Here is an 18,977-nt window from a genome sequence, read left to right as displayed (position 1 = left end):
AAGGGAAAGCTCAACATCAGCTGATGGTATATAAGTTTTCCTTTTAAGACCTCTCTCCTGTGTGAAGTATGTGTGACTTATTATTAATCTGTTTCTTCCAGACTTTAGTAAAAAACACAATTCAAATATATAAATCACATTCATTTTGTACTTTACAACAACGATCACTCACTTTTCCTGGTTCTCTGTCGAAATCTACAAACTCTCGTGTCGTTAATCGGTCTTCTTCACGTTCTGACCAGGCATTAGATGAAAATTGGAGAGGTATATTGGTCCCTGTCGCTACAAATGCCTTTAAAAAAGGAAAAGAAAATTAAGTCAATTACAAGCATACAAATATTTATTTAAACAAGAATTTTATTTGTAAAACAGTTTAATGTATAATGCTGTGAAATATTTTAAATTTGTTTGGTCAAGATTGAAAAGTATTTTGGTTACAAAAGAAGATTAGCTGTCCATGTAAAATAAAAATCCATTGAAACACAATTTTTGTAAAGAATTTTTTTTCTTAATATTATTATTTCATGACTGCTTACATAAGATTTAAAACAGCATCTTAATATTTAGACAGTACAATAACTTGCTTTATGTAGTGCTAATTTTATACTTAATTCAGAACAAGCTGGGAATAAAACTTTCATGACTTTGAATTCAATGCATTAGTCTCAGAAATAAGATATACTTTGGTTAATAAGTAATCTTACTAAAAACTTTAAAAAATAAAAATATCTAGAAGAAGCTAGGTGAAATAGTATATTGGAATGGAGGTTCTTATGTTCCTTTCTTCAAGAGAAAACAGAACATAAAATAGAAGTTATTTTTCTATCCTCATGAACATATTGCATATATAACTCTCTTTCTAATAAGAACATTTAATAAACATTCTCTTTGTTATCATTCAGAAGCTTGAAGGGGGAGTTAGAAAAAATGGGCTCAAGATTTTTTTTTTGTAGCTGTAATGGTGCAATACGGAAGCAAAATCATTACTGTACAGGGAGACTTCATAATTTTATACATCATTTACATAATCATGAATTGTTCCTTTTTTTTTTTATCTCCAAAACGTAATTTGAAATTTTAAAGTCCCTGCTAGTCTAATCAGGGTTGGGTTCCGTATCGTAGCAGCTACGTAGTGCTACGTAGATTTTGACTATTGAACGTGTAGCTATAGATTCAGCGTAAGACGAGACATATTAAACCTTCCGGAACCATTAGAATATATGCATGATGACGATGGCAAAATTATAAATTGTACCCCGAAAATGGATTCCGTTAAACAAGACCTCCAAAATAAAATTTAGCAGTGCGAGGTTTCTCCATGCACATTTACGTAAAGTAAAGTGTATTTATATACGTCATAATAAATATACACCAATTCGTTTCCAGAAACAGACATCTAAATAAAGGATTTAGAATAGGTGCGCTCGACTAGCCTACCAAATGGTAAAGGTAAAAAAGGTGCTCAACTCCGGTTTTCACCTTATAATGTAATTTTAATTAACTCAAGTTTTTTATTAAGCACAAATTACACCCAAAAGATTTAATGTTAGTTTACTCCCTCACATTGGTAACAAATATTAAATGAATATTTATAAAATAAAAAAAATGCCCAAGTCGATGTAATCCTTGCAAACTTAAAAAAAAAGAAAAAAAAAAAAAAAAAAAGCCATTTTGAGATTAGCGTCTTTTAAAATTTCTCTCTCTATTTTTTCACTTTGATATTTAAATATTGAAATATGATGATCCCAATGTATGTACCTATGCAAGACAATGGGAAAACGTTTGTTAATATAAATCTATATCATTGAAATGTTCGTCTTTTAAACACTTAAAATTCGTGACTAACTGATTCTAAAGAATGGAGGAAGTTCCTTTGTCTTGTCTCGGACTCTCCTCTTTTCTTTTCTTTTAAACTTTAAGGAACATATTAACGATATTTTAACTTTGGGAGTGTCTCATATATATGTTAAATTTTTTTTAGCGGACAACTTGCTCAATAAAATGTAAGTTGTGTACTTGGCAAAGGAGCAGGAAACAAGACATACTTAGAACTTCCTTTACTTGTGTAGTAAATAGGCAATATATATACACACGTATATATCTGCGGTTTCGTTGTAAATAAAAGCGGTCAAAATTGGTCTTTCCAAAAAATCTATTTTTGTACACTCAACAATAACTTTGTTATGTCTAAATTTTTCGGGCCTTCAAATGTTGAGTTTTTGCAAAACCTGTTAAGATGATATAATAAAATAAAGAGGACTAACCTATCTTACTAATAAAATTTACATGCTGTTGGAAAGAAAGGTGTTTTGTATATAAGAAATTACTCATTTTACCGCAACTTAAAAAGTTCATTAAGTGTGAAAAGTGAGAAAACTTACTATTTCTGCGTGTCCTTCCCTGCAATCAGTTTGAAATCTAAGTTGTCTTTCCTCTGTTGGTCGATCCCTAAATCCTGTGTATTTTACCTGAAATAAAAGACATAATCCTTATACATATATATATATATTCCTGGTAAAACTTGCGACACGGTACAATGAATGAACTTATATGAACTCCACAGGTAAGAATGAAAACACTATATTTTTCTCTACCTCACACTCTCTGCTTAATTTTCTAAATAGTTCGTCGTTGTCAAACGAAGATCTTTGATCAGGGACAACTCTTGGCATAGTTCTAAAATTATTATTTCCAACTTCGCAACACAACGTGTTCGCTACAAATGAAAGCATGCTGTCTGAGGTCACTTCATTCATTACTACATCACAACAATATTGTCGGTGTGACGAAATACAACCGACTGTTCCGATTGGTTGACGGAAATGTATTCATGAATGTTCGGGATCACGGAGATCTCCGGGGACTACCTTATTTGGATATTGTCGACTTCGGGAATTCAGTGTTTACGCTACGTAAGCGGAAATCGCTTATTATGCAAACGACGTGATCAATATTTCATTATCATCTTCCATATAAGGCATATCTCATGAATAATTCATTAGCTTATTCCTTATATGGAATGACGTGGCCTAGATTTTCTACTACACATTTACAACTTACTACCGATTTTATAGTAAACAAAACAAGACTTCGATAAAGTATCAGAATTTTTTTAATTATGTTAATGACTTAATTATATAAAATCGTGATGTTTTCGTGTTGTTGTCTTTGCGATGTTGAATAATTTCAAAACAATCAAAGCAAAAGTATTAAAGGTTGAAAACGTGATTGCGATATGCACCACCAAACAAATATTGACAATTTTCAATTTATTTTTTTGAATAGAGAAAAAAAAAGAGGATGAAGGTGATGAAAATTTAATAAAGAATTGTCATGCACAGGAGCGTCTGAAAACACCTACCTACAGGCATATACGTTTCTTGGAATTTGTTTTGTTTTCTGTAAATGTAAAAGTCCATAATATCACGAATAATAATTGAATAATTTATGATTTTAAATATGAAAAAATAATAAAAAAAAAAAACAAGAATACAATCATCCTGAAAAATAGAAAGAAACGATAAAACACCTTTGATATTGACCTAATTCGTCATATTGGCAAGAAATTGTACAATTAAGCATGATCAAAAACTGATAATTATATATATTCGGTCTAATTGAAAAACTCGTCTATAACTGTGTCCTTTCTGATGTACAAAAAAGCAAGTACTATCTATTAGCTTGTACGGAACTTCATGTTTGACTTTATCCGTTTTTCTTTTTCGTCCTCTGTTTGTTATATTAGTTGTACTGAGATCGTTGTTTCCGTTCGTCGTCAGTTCGTCGTTCATTTATCCACAATTAAGTTGTTCAAATTTGGTAAAGCAGCCGTAAATGAATGATATCAAATTTTCAAACAATCTTTAATACCTATGACATTTCGTACTTCCAGTGGTATTTTTTAACCTGGATAACTTATATAATTCTGTTTAAATTATTACAGAAAAAAAGGCATAAGATACCAAGCCGACTCGTTCAAAACTCAAAAGTGGACACAAATATCCACAAGGCCATGGCAATGAAAAAAACATGATGAAATGGCAAACCGCTTTCTCAGTGTCAAAACCAAGTAATGTGAAGCCCACAAACAAAAAAAAACGGGGTTGAACATGAGTGCCGCCTTGAATTTCAAGCCGTTTTCGCTACAAAACATTGACATAACCTTGTTATAAACATATTCCCGGTCAGATGCGGATCTTCGATTTTGAAAAGGTTGGTGGGGAAGGTGTGGGACTGTCAAGACAATGTTTAATTGGACTCCTCTGTCGATTGCATTTCAGTGAAACATCAGAGAAACTGTAGTAATCCATAAATGGCATTATGAGCTTTCTATTTTATCTTTTTTACTCGAATTATTCTTTCTGGACGTTTTCGAGTTTAAACATTGACTCTGCGACCACATCTGAGTTTTATATATTCATTGTTCATCTCTTTAAGTTTTTCTTTTCTTTCTTGCATTACTTTTTTTGTAACCCTTAGAAAATGTAGTAACAACATTACAAAAAAAGTAGTATCATAGTCTGCTAATAACTTTCTTTCTTTTTTTTTCATTTTGAATTTCTTATTTTGGATTTAAATCTTTGACTTACGAATAACACAAAAAATGTCTCTTGTCGTATTTTTACCTTTTTGCATACAACGTTTTGAATGTATATAACACTAAAACTTAAAGACTGTATTGAATTAGTAGATATTGATACAGAAAAAAAAGTAGTGGCTCTGTGTGTTAGAAATCAATTAATCATTGATAAGACATAGCATTCGTACTATTTTATCTATTCTGATATATATTATGTGTGTTGTCAAACAGAAGTCCATTACATGTTGACTACGATAGATTGAATAACAAATCAGCTTCATTTAATTTTTTTTTAGCACTGAGAAAGGGGGCGTTTCTTATCATGCCTAAGCAGTTTTTTCTTTGCTGTCAAAATCATGCTCAAGTGTCGTCATGAGCATGAGCAGGCCGTTTAAAACATTTTTGAAAGATTTCTTCTTCAATGTAACAATTTGCTTGAAATGTCCTGTTCAAAGAAGCGTATCTTTTATATCATGCAATGCGTAATCCTTAATTTCAAGTTAAAAATAAATGTACTAAAAAAGTTTTTCAATACAATTCCGTAATAGAAAATAAAGAAAACAGAATTTTGATATATCTATATTTGTGTTTTCTTTATCTTCAATAAGTTGTGTATTATTTAGGACTACAATTATATTAATAGGCGAAATTAAATACTGTTGACAAACTTTGAGGGAAGGGTTTAAATTGGAAGTCAAAATTTTTGTTTTAAAAGCAGAAACTATAATTTCCCTCGTAAAAATCTGCGTGGAACTCCTCCCACAAAAACAAATATTTGTATCGTACTTTTTTCTAGTTGATTCTGTATTAATTGATTTCCGAAATTGAAATCCTCTGGTTTTATCCATTTGCCTTAAAAAAAAAATGCCCATGGACCCCCATTTTTTTCTGTTTATAAATCTTTTACATGTATATAATTATAAGCCATTTGTAAAAGTGTTATAAAATCTAATTATTTTTTTGATAGTTTTTGAGACCTTTAACTGGTCAATGATAAAACTACGAAAAATCAAGAGAGAATATTTTCCAGCCAAAATTCCAAAGGCTAATATCTCGAAAACAAGCACATTGACCCCGATTATTTTTTTCTTTTTTGATTCCTCAATTTATCCCTTATCAATATATACTAGATTATGGAAAGATATTTATTTTTAAACTGAACAGCTGACTTCCTTAAATCAGACATGCTGTTAATATTTCATATCCTTTTAAAAAAAATGTACAAAGATATGACCCGGGCCGTTTTATAATTTGAAGATCCCCCTGATTAATCTCAATAGATGTGTTGCAAATTTACTATGAGTAGTATATATATGCCAAGGGTATGGTAATACCAGAGATGACGATGCAATATATTTTTGCTTAAAATAAACAATAAGCATAAAATATTTACTCAATTGACCCTTTAGTTACGACAGCTAAAAATTCTATCTGACGAATACTGCTTTAAATTTTAGACTCTTTCAACTATTAATGCTATTCTTTCCCTCATATTAATGTGTGCTTATCGATAAAGAGTTTATGGAGAATTCATATCTCTCATTCGCGTGCACTAAAACTCCTGTATGCATTAATGCAACTATAAAACTGTGCACACAATGAGCTTCACTTGTATATTTATGACATCTTGCGAATCTGATCTGCATATATAAATGTGTTGACTTTTGCACATCTTGATCTTATCCACCTTTTAAAGAGGACGTTTAACTTTGGAACCGACTTTACGTTCTGTAAAACTCTTTGTGTGATCATAGATGTAATATGGGGTATTACATCTATGGTGTGATAGTTATGACCGATTGGGTTTAAATTGATCTTGTTTACGCGATAATTCAAGCAAGGTGTTTGCAAATTTGTCGGAGTACTTTGGATTAGTTTTTAGATGGTGACGATATACATTAGTGTTAATGGTCCAATGGCAACTATGTCATGTCCGGACGAGAAGATGTCGATATATATGTATCATTTTATATGGACCATGGTTTTGTACCATACAGGGAGGCTGAGTCGGATTTGTAGTTCTAGCTAACAGGTCACAGGAAGACATGCTCTACCCACACACATTATTCTGACTTCAAGCTTTGCTCCAACTTATTGAGTTTGTTTGCAATTAAATTGAGAATGGAAATGGGAATGTATCAAAGAGACAACAACCCGACCATAGAAAAAACAACAGCGGAAGGTCACCAACAGGTGTTCAAGTATATACGTAATTAATCCTTTGCTAGACATTTGCTTTCATGTTCCTTAAACGACGTGGTCTCAATTGCAACAACCATACTTCCACATCTGTTATTTTAAAACGAAATGAAACATAATTATGTAAAGATAGAACATATTAAAATCTGACTGACTGTTTACTACATGGATAAATATATTTTTAGGCCCCACCTACGATAGTAGAGGGGCATTATGTTTTCTGGTCTGTGCCTCCGTTCGTCCGTTCGTTCGTCCGTCCCGCTTCAGGTTAAAGTTTTTGGTCGAGGTAGTTTTTGATGAAGTTGAAGTCCAATCAACTTGAAACTTAGTACACATGTTAACTATGATATTATCTTTCTAATTTGAATGCCAGTTTTAATGTATTGACCCCAATTTCACGGTCCAGTGAACATGTAAAATGATAGTGCGAGTGGGGCATCCGTGTACTATGGACACATTCTTGTTTCTTCATATTTAACTAACAGATTGTCATGGTTAAGAAGAAGAAAGTATTGGACACAGAGCGAGGGAAATGGAAAAAGAAATCCCTGTTTAAAGCAGTTCGTCTGACAAGTCATGTCTAAACAATGTCTGAATTAAAGCCGTTTTCAGTATAGACAAGAATGGTGAGATGTCTGAAATACATTTGACTAAACTAACTGCACGTGCGAATAGCTACAAAGGAAGAAATTCTTGTTGGTCATATCTCGAAAATGAAAGCGAAAAAAATTAATTTGTATTACCAAAACTGATGTTCGTAATCTTTATGGCTAAAAAAATATTTGTTAGATTTAGAAGAAAGTGTTTCTTTAATAAAGAAGTAGTGGCGGATCCAGAACTGACTGACATAAGGGGTCCCGCTCCAGTGATACCATATATAATCAACCAAATTTTTCCCACAAAGGACCCACTTGATCCGGCTATGAAAAGCTAGGTATGACTGGTGCACGAAAAGGACTGATATCTTCATCCAAATCTATATCTATTTGGAAACCTTCAAAGGACGTGAACCTCGCAGTATGGTGCTAAATCCGAATGTTATATGATCTTATATGATCAGCATATTTTAAAAAGCTTGGTGATCTGAGTGGATAAAATAGACACTCATAACACAATTAAACGCATCTTCAATACCAGAACACACTTAAAGTTAAACGCATAAATACTGATGAGACCGATACTTATATAGTCTATGAGGTGTACATTTAGTCAAAATTATTGTATTTAAAAGGAGCTCCTGAAATATTGCATAATCATGAAATATTTGATCTGTCAATCAAATATATAATCACTATAAAAACGGCAAAGTAATCACATATAATCAAAACCCCACGAAGAGGCTCGATCAGGCTTAAATATTGGTGGATATATTCAAAATTATTTCCTTACATGATAACACATTGTGAAAGTTGAAATATCCTCAGACAGAATTGTTGAGGTCCTGAAATTATTGTGAACCTCCATAAAAAAATTACGGAAATAGAAATCTGTGAAAGGTTTCTTATAAAAACAAATCCTGACATTACAGATGTGTGTAGACACCCGTCTATAGTTTAATACTGCATGTGGTCATGTAAATCATGAAGAATGTGCATTTTTTCTCTTTTTTTTTGGTAGAACTTGGGTTGCTGTCTCATTGATGTATACCGTGACCCAGAACACTCATTTACTCATATCGAAAGATCGTAAGTCGATCCTTGATAAGGTTTAAATTCGTAGCTTTATAATTAATGAAGATAAATTATTAATTTATCTGCTAAATTGACTAATTATCTAGGATAGTTTGATATTTTATGTGAAACTGATTCATCACCTCGACCTGTCAACTATCAGGGTGCACTCTACTGAATATAATTTGAATATTCGCTTGTAGAAAATAGAAAGAAAAAGAAACAATATCAGGGGATCTATGCTCTAAGTGCACATGTGTACCCATGCAAGACATACAAATAGTATTTACTTTACAAATCCTTGATTCTAAGGTGTGATAAATTATACGTATATTTCAGGTTGTTTAAATTTGGCGCTAAATTAAAGATGCATTGCGCATGTTGTATAAACCAAAACAAAAATGGCGATATCATAATGACAACAAACCAGAATCAACAGTCTAAAAATGTCTATATAATTTTATAACGTTTCATTATAAAACCTTTATCTTAATGCCGATAGAAAAAATAATTTTAAATTACCATGCTCGATCTAGAAGTAGTCCCGGAAAGGTCACTTGGAAACGAGCAATGGGAATTTATTCTTGGTGAGTATGACGAAGTCATCTTTTTACAAGTCATTATGTCAGATTTCGTCTTCTTTTTCCTACAAATTATAAAAAAATGAAATATATGATATCAAAATTCATAGTGCTGATATTTGTTATTTATTTCTATCTTTTCGAAATGTATAATGGTCATCGATCGTCACATAAAAAAATAAATAACAACGGTGAAGGTCGAATGTCACAAAACAGCTGATCACTATTGGATGAAAATACATGTAGGGACAAGACAATAAATGACAAAATTTGGGAATCATAGACTTAAGATTTTTCATTTCTTGATCAAGATTTCATTTAACTGTTCTACATTTAATTGCCAAACCTTTTAAGTTAATTATTGATCTTTATTCGATAGAAAAAAGACTTGAATCTGAGATTGATCTACCAAAATGTTGTTCGATTTCATACACCTATTAAAACGCTAGTAGCCTTATCGGCCAGCTGTCCGAGCTGCTTGAACTTTTCCATTGTGGCGTCAGATATTTTGTTTTATGACGTCAAAATTTTACGGGAACCTGTGTGATATCCAGTAATGGCGGACAAATAGCGATAAGGTGTATTCTCATTCACTCTCTAATTGAAACAACAACCCCAACCCAACAAAAGAGTAAAAAACAGGACTGAAGGCCACCTAAGGTTCTTCAACACAATGAGAAAATCCAGCACTGGAAAGTTGACTTCAGCTGACCCCTTAACAAAAAAGTGTATTAGTTCTGTCTCAACAGACGCCATACTTAACTCCTAAACATATAATGAAATAAAATAAAAGGAACATACTAGACTAATAAACAGACTAACAGAGGATTGTGACTTGGCAGAGATGTAAAAATTCAAACGACAGCTAAAAATTCGATCTGACGAATACTGCTTTAAATTTAAGACTCTTTTAACTATTAATGCTAATCTTTCCCTCATATTTATGTGTGCTTATCGATAAAGAGTTTATGGAAAATTCACACCTTTCATTCGCGTGCACTGCAACTCCTGTATGCCTTAATGCAACTATGAAACTGTTCACACAATGAGCTCCACTTGTATATTTATGACACCTTGCGAATCTGATCTGCATATATAAATGTCAAAATGAAATGTGTTGACTTTTGCACATCTTGATCTTATTCACCTTTTAAAGAGGACTTCTCACAAATGTAAACGACTTCACCTTCTGGATGCTTTACATAAAACTCTTTGGACGATAGTTTTTGAGTGTTGCAAATTTGCCGGAGTATTTTCGATTAGTTTTTAGATGGTGATGATAAATTAGTGTTAATAGTCCAATGGCAACTATGTCATATCCGGACGAGAAGATGTCGATAAATATGTGTGTATCATTTTATATGACATGGTTTGTACCATACAGGGACGCTGAGTCGGATTTGTAGTCCTAGCTAACAGGACACTGAGGAAGACATGCTCTACCCACACACATTATTCCGAGGCTGACTTAAAAAGCTTTGCTCCAACTTCTTGAGTTTGCAGGGTTTGATGAGCTTTTATAGTCAGATCTCAACCCTCTCTCTATACATGTACCTTTAGACAATGTAGATTAAACAAACACACAGCAATAATTTTGTGACGTACTTAAACTTGGTGTTTTATATTATCTTTGGTGTTAATTGTTCAACCATAGGCTACCATAGGGCCAAACATGGAGGCTTGATTTAATTGATATGATTAGCACAGGAAAATTAAGAGAGAGCCCTGGTGTACATGTAGTGGTTAGTGCATTGGACTCTACAGCTACTAACAAAGGTTCTTAGTTCAATCCAAGTTTAAGGGACTGAATTTTCGACTCTCCCTAGACACCATTTGCGAGTATGGTCTGGAGAAACGATGAATCTGTCAGAAGGGGAATAAATGGCTGACCTGTGTGAAGAGAGAGCCATGAAAAAGAAGCCCTAATAGATTTTAAAAAAAAGCTGACAAAAGCCACAACAATGCAGCACTCACACCCCCAAAGTGGAAAGGGATTTATATAAGTTGAAATAACAAATGAATAAGTTGTTTGCCAATCAAATATGAATCGATATGTTAAAACTATACAGGAATATAAGAATTGCCTGTATTTAAATAGAAGAAGATAAAGTATAACATTACAGCCTTCAACAATGAGAATGACCCATTATCATACTGTTCTTTGGGTTTTAAAGACATATACTTGAAACAATTCAATTGTGTAAACTAACTTGACTAATGGCCTAATTTATAACAAAACAATTTTCAAAATACAAATATGACAGACATGAACCAACTAGTACCACAACCACTGAACAACAGGCTGGTATGCATGTTTGAGAAGATTATTCCTTACTCATATACATGTATGAAAGCAAACTGCATTTTCTTACTGCTTTACTTGCATGTATTCGTATTATTCTGAATTCCAGGCAATCATTGCTACTATTACGGCACTGATACTGTATGATAGGCAAACACCAATCATTCACCCTGGTGATGGATGTACCTTATAAATTTGTTTTTTTAACTCTGTAAAATGGGATATTTTTGTTTTACAGGTATGCCATTCAACCAGGCTATCAGTATATTAAAAAGACAAGATAGGTTCATTAAAGGGGTACAAGTATGGTATAGTGATCAGGTAAGTTTAATAATATTCTTATATACAGTGAAACCTGGCTAAACCAAATCCTGCTTAAACCAAAAACCTGTATAAACCAAACATTTTCTAAAACACTGTCATATCAAATTGTATGCGCCGTGAACCTGATCAAACCAAACATCGGCCAAAACCCAACAAAGTCCTGAAGAGGTTCGGTTAAAATAGATTTCACTATAAATAATGTAAGGTATAGGCTATGGATAAGTGACCCTTTACCATATATACTGAGTATTGCTGACTGTGGATTTATATCATTCGTGCGTTCCTAATCTATGTGGAATTTGTAGGCAGATCTTAACCTGGAATTCAAATGTTTAACAAAGTACACATTTTCTATGGGCTTGTACAATGTATGCAATCTTTGACAAAACTATGCATTCTCTGGCCTTTGATAGTCTTGTATTATTTTAATTTTAGTTTCTTGTGTACAATTTGGAAATTAGTATGGCGTTCATTATCACTGAACTAGTATATATTAATTTGTTTAGGGGCCAGCTGAAGGACGCCTCTTTTATTCACATATCCACCAAAGTTCCTTATTCCAAGACAGTGGCGGATCCAGAACTTTTCCTAATGGGGGCCCCACTGACTGACCTAAGGGTGGGGGGGGGGGGGGGGGCCGCTCCAGTCATGCTTCAATGATTCCCTATATAATCAACCAAATATTTCTCACAAAAGGGGGGGGCCCAGGCCCCCCAGGGCCCGCTCCCTGGATCCGCCTATGCAAGAAAATTGGTACACTTGAAAAATTAATGAATCCTCGGTACATTTACAGTTAGAACAATAAAGCATGCAAACCAAGAGTTTGATAGTCCGTCGGAAGATGGTCTTAAGGAAACGATGATAGTCCGTCAGAAGGGGACAATAAATGGCTGACCAGTGTTAAGAGAGAGCCATATCTCTTGCACGTTAAAGACACCCTTGTAGATTTCGAAAAAGAGTAGGCTAATGCCGCTACAAGGCAGCACTCGCACCCGCAAAGTGGAAAGTGATTAATATAAGTTGCAAAACTTGTTTCCCAATCCACTCTAAATAAATATGTTTAAACTAAACCAAGAGTTTGAATGCCTTGCTTGCCAAATTTGTTTGGTTGTTGGCTCTGGCATTGTTTTTAAGATTGACACCTAAATTCAATGGGAAGGTGGAGTATAACAGTCTACTAAGTTTACTAAACACAAAGGTTTGATTGGTCAATGAATATTTAAACTGTTTCCAATATAACATCCATTGTACAATCAACTCTTTTATATATATGTAGAAAACCAATTGTTACTCTGCCTCTCCATTGAATTAAGGTGTCAATGATAATTAAAATGTCTGAGCAAACAACCAAACAAAGTTGTCAAGCAAGGCATTTTAACTCTTGGTTTGCATGCTTTATTATTTTAACTGTAAACATTTTACTGTAAATTCAGAAATTATTGCGTGCATTTATTATTGCAATTTTATCATTTTACACTTCAATGCGATTTTAATTTTTACGATTTTGAGAAAAGTCATGCTTAATTCAGTTAAAATATTACAAAATGCGAGTTTTAATTATTGCGTTTACAACTCAGTCGCATTTTTCGCAATAATAAAAACCTCGCAATAATTTCTGAATTTACAGTATTCAACTGTTCCATCTAACTGTAGTTTGATTTTTCGTAGTGGCTGATAGAGCATCTCAGTGAGTGAAAGCAGCAATTCATCCTTGATAAATTTGTGTTATAAATAAGTGTTACATGTACTGTATCACTCTCAATTTAATACCAGCAAACATATGCATAATTCAAAAATATGAAAAATAAAATTCTTTTGACTCTGGTAAAATGTAGCTGCGCTAAAATAAGAATGCGAAATCAATGCCTTTCAGCTCATTTTGCATGGTCCATTGGTTAATTGTGTGCTAAGTTCTGTTTTTCTTAAAATATAAGCAACAACAAATGGAAGGTTTTAACAACCTTGACTGGCTATACAGCCCTTGCACGGTTGGCCCTGGCTTGCGCCTTGTATAAGCAATGTGTCAACTTTATTAGGTGTATTGAATAATTTGTTCAGAACACATACATGTATACATATGACTGTCTAGCTGACTTTGACCTTAATTACATTGATCATTGGTAATGTTAAGTTGATGCAGTACTTGTAGTAAAACTTTAAACCTGAGAGACTTTTATATAAGTATCAATCATGATCAGGAAAGCAGACTAGACTTTATGGTAAGTACTCTTGTTTTCATGCAATGGTATGATGGAAGGTATTGTTGATAAATTGATTGCGTGCTAGTGTAATGCCAATAGATATTATTTATTGTGATTAATTGATTTGTGTTTGTCCATCTTCCAATTTACATTATTAATAGTTCATGCATTTTCAGGACAAGAACACATGATAGACAATAAATTAAATAGGTTCTCCAAAGAATTTTAAGCAAAGATCTCTTTAGGGATACATACATTTTTGTAACATAACAGAACATATGTTTCCACTAGAAAAGAGGGTTTGCTGGGTAGAGATGGAAATTGCCTGTAGGTTTGTCACACACGGACCTCTTAGACATGTAAGAGGCGGCCTGGTTATTGCAAGACTTTCATGTATTTTTGAAACAGCTCTTCGTACAATTTAACAGACTTTTAATTAGTTAATAGTAGAAGGTCTGTGGTTTTCACCAGGCCCTATAGCTTCCTCCACCAATAAAAACTGACCTCATCGAAATAGCACAATTAATAGTGTTGAAAGTTGGGTTCAATACCAATGAATCTATATCAATCCATAAGTTGCCAGAAAATTAGTAATACACACAAGTATAAGTAGGGATATGAATCCTATTTTTGTTTTGTTATAGTATCCCCTGCAGATGGACCTAGTGTTGAACCTGTCTCAAGATGGTGTCAGACTGATTTTTGATCCTGTCTCACAAAGACTTAAGGTTAGTAGATACATGTGTACACCTATAATTGCAACTAGCAGGAACCTGCTCAGTTGTTCCCCATTTTTGTTGACAAATATATAAATGAGATGACGTACAGCAACAGACGATAATCACTGAATTACAGGCTACTGACTTCGGAAAGGCACATACAGAATGGAGCTGGATTAATTTCGTTTGAAGGTAGAAACCCTTCCCCTAGCCTGGGACAGTTGTGTAAGATTACAACATAAGAACAAACTATAAAAATCAGTTGAAAAGGACTGAATTGATTAGATCAATACAAAACAGAAAACATCTAGTCTATTACAGGGATAGACACCAATGTTTACCCAATTGTCTGTGACAACAAAAAGGTTGATTAACTTTTATTTTCAGTAGCCCAGATGATGTTTTTAAAAATAAAAATCTCTCAAATTCAGTCTAGAAGTGTATTCTAACAGACGTCATAGTTCAGTGGCGGATCCAGAGGGGGGGTTCCGGGGGTGCGCACCCCCCCTTTATTTTTGCCGATCAATGCATTTGTATCGGGACATATGTTTTGCACCCCCCCTTTGCCCTGGGTTAGCACCCCCCCTTTCGAAAATTCCTGCATCCGCCCCTGTAGTTATAAGTTGTCTGCAGGTTCTTTAAACATATAAAAATAGCACTTTAGGTACAAGAATTTTTAATCATTGACCTTTTTCAGTATATATTTCATGCTGAAAGCAGTAGACAGTGTCCTAAATCTGTAGAGAGGTAATGGAACAATGTTTTTGTAGGAGCCTATGATTCATAAGTTGTCATTGACTCCTCTCAGCCATGTTTATTTTGTCATTTTGTTTGCAATAAATAAGCTGGTTGGTTTTGAGTTTTGAATTGTTTAGTATTTTGTCATACCATTAGATTTATAGCCTTTTGCTATACTGTAGGGGTTTTGTTGAGGGTGGTATGATGATCTTTAGTTGTTTAAAGCCTTGACCTTTGGTCTCAGGTGGATACACTGTGGTTATCTCATTGACAATCGTACCACATCTCCTTATTTTCATATTTAATCATCAAAAATATGTCTGGCTATAATATTACACTAACTAGAAAAGGTTACTGCAAAAAAAATATTGGTATTACTGGTGTTCTGACCACTAGAGAGCATAAAAGAATATTATACAATATACATGGATGTTTTGAGGGATGGTGAAAGAGACTCTGAGGTGGGTCTCATTGGGGTCTAAGCGTGACACAGGATTGACGATTTTCTGTAAGAGTGACTGTTACTGTGACACATGAAAGTCAAATTATTGTGCCGTGAAAATAGGAAATGATGTTGAGCAGGACACATGAAATTACAAAAAAAAATGAGAATTGCTTACATACATAGTGTAAGCAGGATACGGGAATCTGATGTGGGATCCGGGATCACCCCCCCCCCCAATGAGACCCCCTCTGAGGAGACTTAAGTTTCCACTTGTTGGCCTTAATTCCACAGCAGAGATTAATGACTATGGTTATTTTTTTTTTCGGAGCCATAATGTCAGATAAAGACAAAACTGTACTATGGTTCTTTTTTTTTAGGAGTCTGTCAACTCTTTCCTTATTTATTTTCAGGTCATAAATTGCTAATCAGCTACAAAACTCTTTTAAAATAATAGTTACACAATATTGACAACAATGCTTGTTTCTCACATTTTCTATTTTTTAAAGATGCATCTAACACATTGCATTTGTTTAAAATTCTATAAGAAAGTGTTTATGTCAGACTTAAAGTCTTTTAGTCATGTAAATTACTGCATGTAATAATTAAAAAAAATATATTTCTAAGAAATGTTTTCTAGTTCTTGTTACTGAGAAGTAATTTATTGACATTTGTTTTGTAAAGGATACAAGAATTTATGTACATTTTACATGTATTTTTCTTGTTCAAATGGAATTTACGGGTGGTCTCTTGGGTGCTTTGATATTAGTTATCATGTACTTTATCCTGAAATAATAAGTGTAAAGTATGTATCATAAATAAATAAATCTTCTTCATGTTGCAAGTAACATAATTTTCAAAGAAATAGAGTTGTTTAAGTTCAAGAAAAAAATCTTGCATGCAGCACCATCTGAACCACACCATATATAAGACTAGATGTGGCACAAAGCCTCATAAATTATCATTAAAGCATTTTGAATAAAATTCCAAAATTTGTTCCCTACCTGGCAGGAACTAACAATCAGACTTGGCTCTCAAGTTCTTACTCTTGCATAGCATGAGACATTCTGTGTGTCATTACTCAACAGATATAGGAAGATGTGGTGTGAGTGCCAATGAGACAACTCTCCATCCAAGTAACAATTTAAAAAGCCAGGACTGAATATTTATAAAAAATCTTACAAGAATTGTAGACCTGAGAGCGCTTACAAGATTCCAAGGAAGAACAGTATTTGTGACTTCAGGCTTACAAGATTCCAAGGAAGAACAGTATTTGTGACCGCTTACAAGATTCCAAGGAAGAACAGTATTTGTGACTTCAGGCTTACAAGATTCCAAGGAAGATCAGTATTTGTGACTTTAGGCTTACAGTATTCCATGGAAAAACAGTATTTGTGACTTCAGGCTTACAAGATTCCAAGGAAGAACAGTATTTGTGACTTCAGGCTTACAAGATTCCAAGGAAGAACAGTATTTGTGACCGCTTACAAGATTCCAAGGAAGGACAGTATTAGTGACTTCAGACTTACAAGATTCCAAGGAAAAACAGTATTTGTGACTTCAGGCTTACAAGATTCCAAGGAAGAACAGTATTTGTGACTTCAGGCTTACAAGATTCCAAGGAAGAACAGTATTTGTGACCGCTTACAAGATTCCAAGGAAGGACAGTATTTGTGACTTCAGACTTACAAGATTCCAAGGAAAAACAGTATTTGTGACTTCAGGCTTACAAGATTCCAAGGAAGAACAGTATTTGTGACCTCAGACTTGCAAGTCTTTGCTTTCATTACTCAATGCTGGTAGAGTAGACTGGTCTGGTATCAAACACTTAACATGTGTACAACCTTGACATCAAAGGAGTCCTCAAAACAATTTTTTTTATACTCCCTGAATAGTTTTTAGAGGTCACATCTTGTCTTTGCTTATTAGGTTTGCTCTTGGAAGATAAATCTAGTATTCCAATTATGGATCATTTTTACACATTTTCTACATGATGAAAATTACTATATATTTCTCTTTCCCTTTCTGTGGCGGATCCAAAACTTTTCCTAAGGGGGGGCCTGCTCCAGTCATGCTTCAATGATTCCCTTTATAATCAACCATTTTTTTTCCCAAAAGGAGGGGGGCCTGCCCCCCCCCCCCCATCCCCCCCCCCCCCCCCTGGATCCACCTATGCCTTCAAGCATTCTATTTTATGATTTTGCCACTTTATTATCCAAGATGGACCATACATGGAACTCATGATTGCTTTCTCTCAATTTCTAATGATGTGCAGTTCAGGGAATATTTTTTTTGTGTAAAATCTAATTGACATTTTGTTTCAAAATTAATTTCAATGTAAATGTAATGATGCATTTCATTATCTTGTCATTTGATGATTAAAGTTTGTATTTCTCAACAGTATACAATGTGTATCTGTATTAAGGTTCTTTTGTTCTTGTTAATCAGACAATGATTACTTGTTACATAAATGTATTGACAAAAAAAAAAGATATGTTTTTAACAAGAATTCACAACTTTGCTTGTTGTAAGAAGTCTGAAAGTAAAATTGAGAATTGAAACAGGGAATGTGTCAAAGAGACAACAACCTGATCAAAGCGCAGACAAAAGCTGAAGGCCACCAATGGTTCTTCAACACAGTAAAAAATCCAGCACCAAAAAGCGGATTCAGCTGACCCTTAAACAAAATGTGTAATAGTTCAATGAAAATGGACATCACACCAAACTCTAAAATATGAATTAATTAAAATTAAAAAAACCATACAAGACTCACAAAGCCCAGAGGCTCCTGACTTGGGACTGGATCTGACTGGCAGTTAATATAAATTTTTTTGTTTGTTCTAATAGCCCTTGTGTTTTGGTTGAAAGAAGCCATATTATACTATTAATCTATAAATTCATATCGGTAATCAGCATTAGCTTTAGAACTTTTAAATTTCATCCTTTTGATTGTCATGTGGTAACATGTATTATATATGTTTTCACATTTAAACACCATAAGCCACAGCTGACCATTAATTAGATAGAGTTTTACGATATTAAAGGGAAATCTGTAACAGTTATTCCTTAGAGAGGCCAAAACCTCATCAAGACTTAAATGACCACCTTAAAACATATAATTATGTTTTTGTTATTTGTGCCGTAAATCAGGAAGAAATAGACGCTGATCAATCATGTTAAATACATTATCTAAGATTGACCACAGTTGGTGTAATAATGCAG

At 33.7% G+C, this 18,977-nt stretch overlaps 2 protein-coding genes across 3 annotated transcripts in view; one reads left to right on the top strand and one right to left on the bottom strand.

Moving 5' to 3' along the window:
* LOC134720729 (core-binding factor subunit beta-like) overlaps positions 1–2,788 on the bottom strand; it is a 39,156-nt gene extending 36,368 nt beyond the window's left edge. For both annotated transcript variants that reach the window (XM_063583189.1, XM_063583190.1), the window contains exons 1-3: positions 2,595–2,788; positions 2,382–2,468; positions 173–292 (exon numbers count right to left, since the gene is read on the bottom strand). In XM_063583189.1, coding sequence (XP_063439259.1) covers positions 173–292; positions 2,382–2,468; positions 2,595–2,756 — 369 coding nt within the window. In that variant the 5' untranslated portion in view covers positions 2,757–2,788. The remainder of the gene's footprint in view (positions 1–172; positions 293–2,381; positions 2,469–2,594) is intronic.
* Positions 2,789–8,838: 6,050 nt separating this feature from the next.
* Positions 8,839–18,977, top strand: part of LOC134720728 (phagosome assembly factor 1-like) — a 38,835-nt gene continuing 28,696 nt past the window's right edge. Inside the window, exons 1-3 of the mRNA XM_063583188.1 lie at positions 8,839–9,035; positions 11,570–11,652; positions 14,501–14,584. Coding sequence (XP_063439258.1) covers positions 8,972–9,035; positions 11,570–11,652; positions 14,501–14,584 — 231 coding nt within the window. The 5' untranslated portion in view covers positions 8,839–8,971. The remainder of the gene's footprint in view (positions 9,036–11,569; positions 11,653–14,500; positions 14,585–18,977) is intronic.

Source organism: Mytilus trossulus, chromosome 6 (genome assembly GCF_036588685.1).
Source record: "Mytilus trossulus isolate FHL-02 chromosome 6, PNRI_Mtr1.1.1.hap1, whole genome shotgun sequence".
Taxonomy (NCBI): Eukaryota; Metazoa; Mollusca; class Bivalvia; order Mytilida; family Mytilidae; genus Mytilus; species Mytilus trossulus.
Note: the sequence above shows the minus strand (reverse complement) of the source record. Positions and strands in the feature narration are given on the sequence as shown.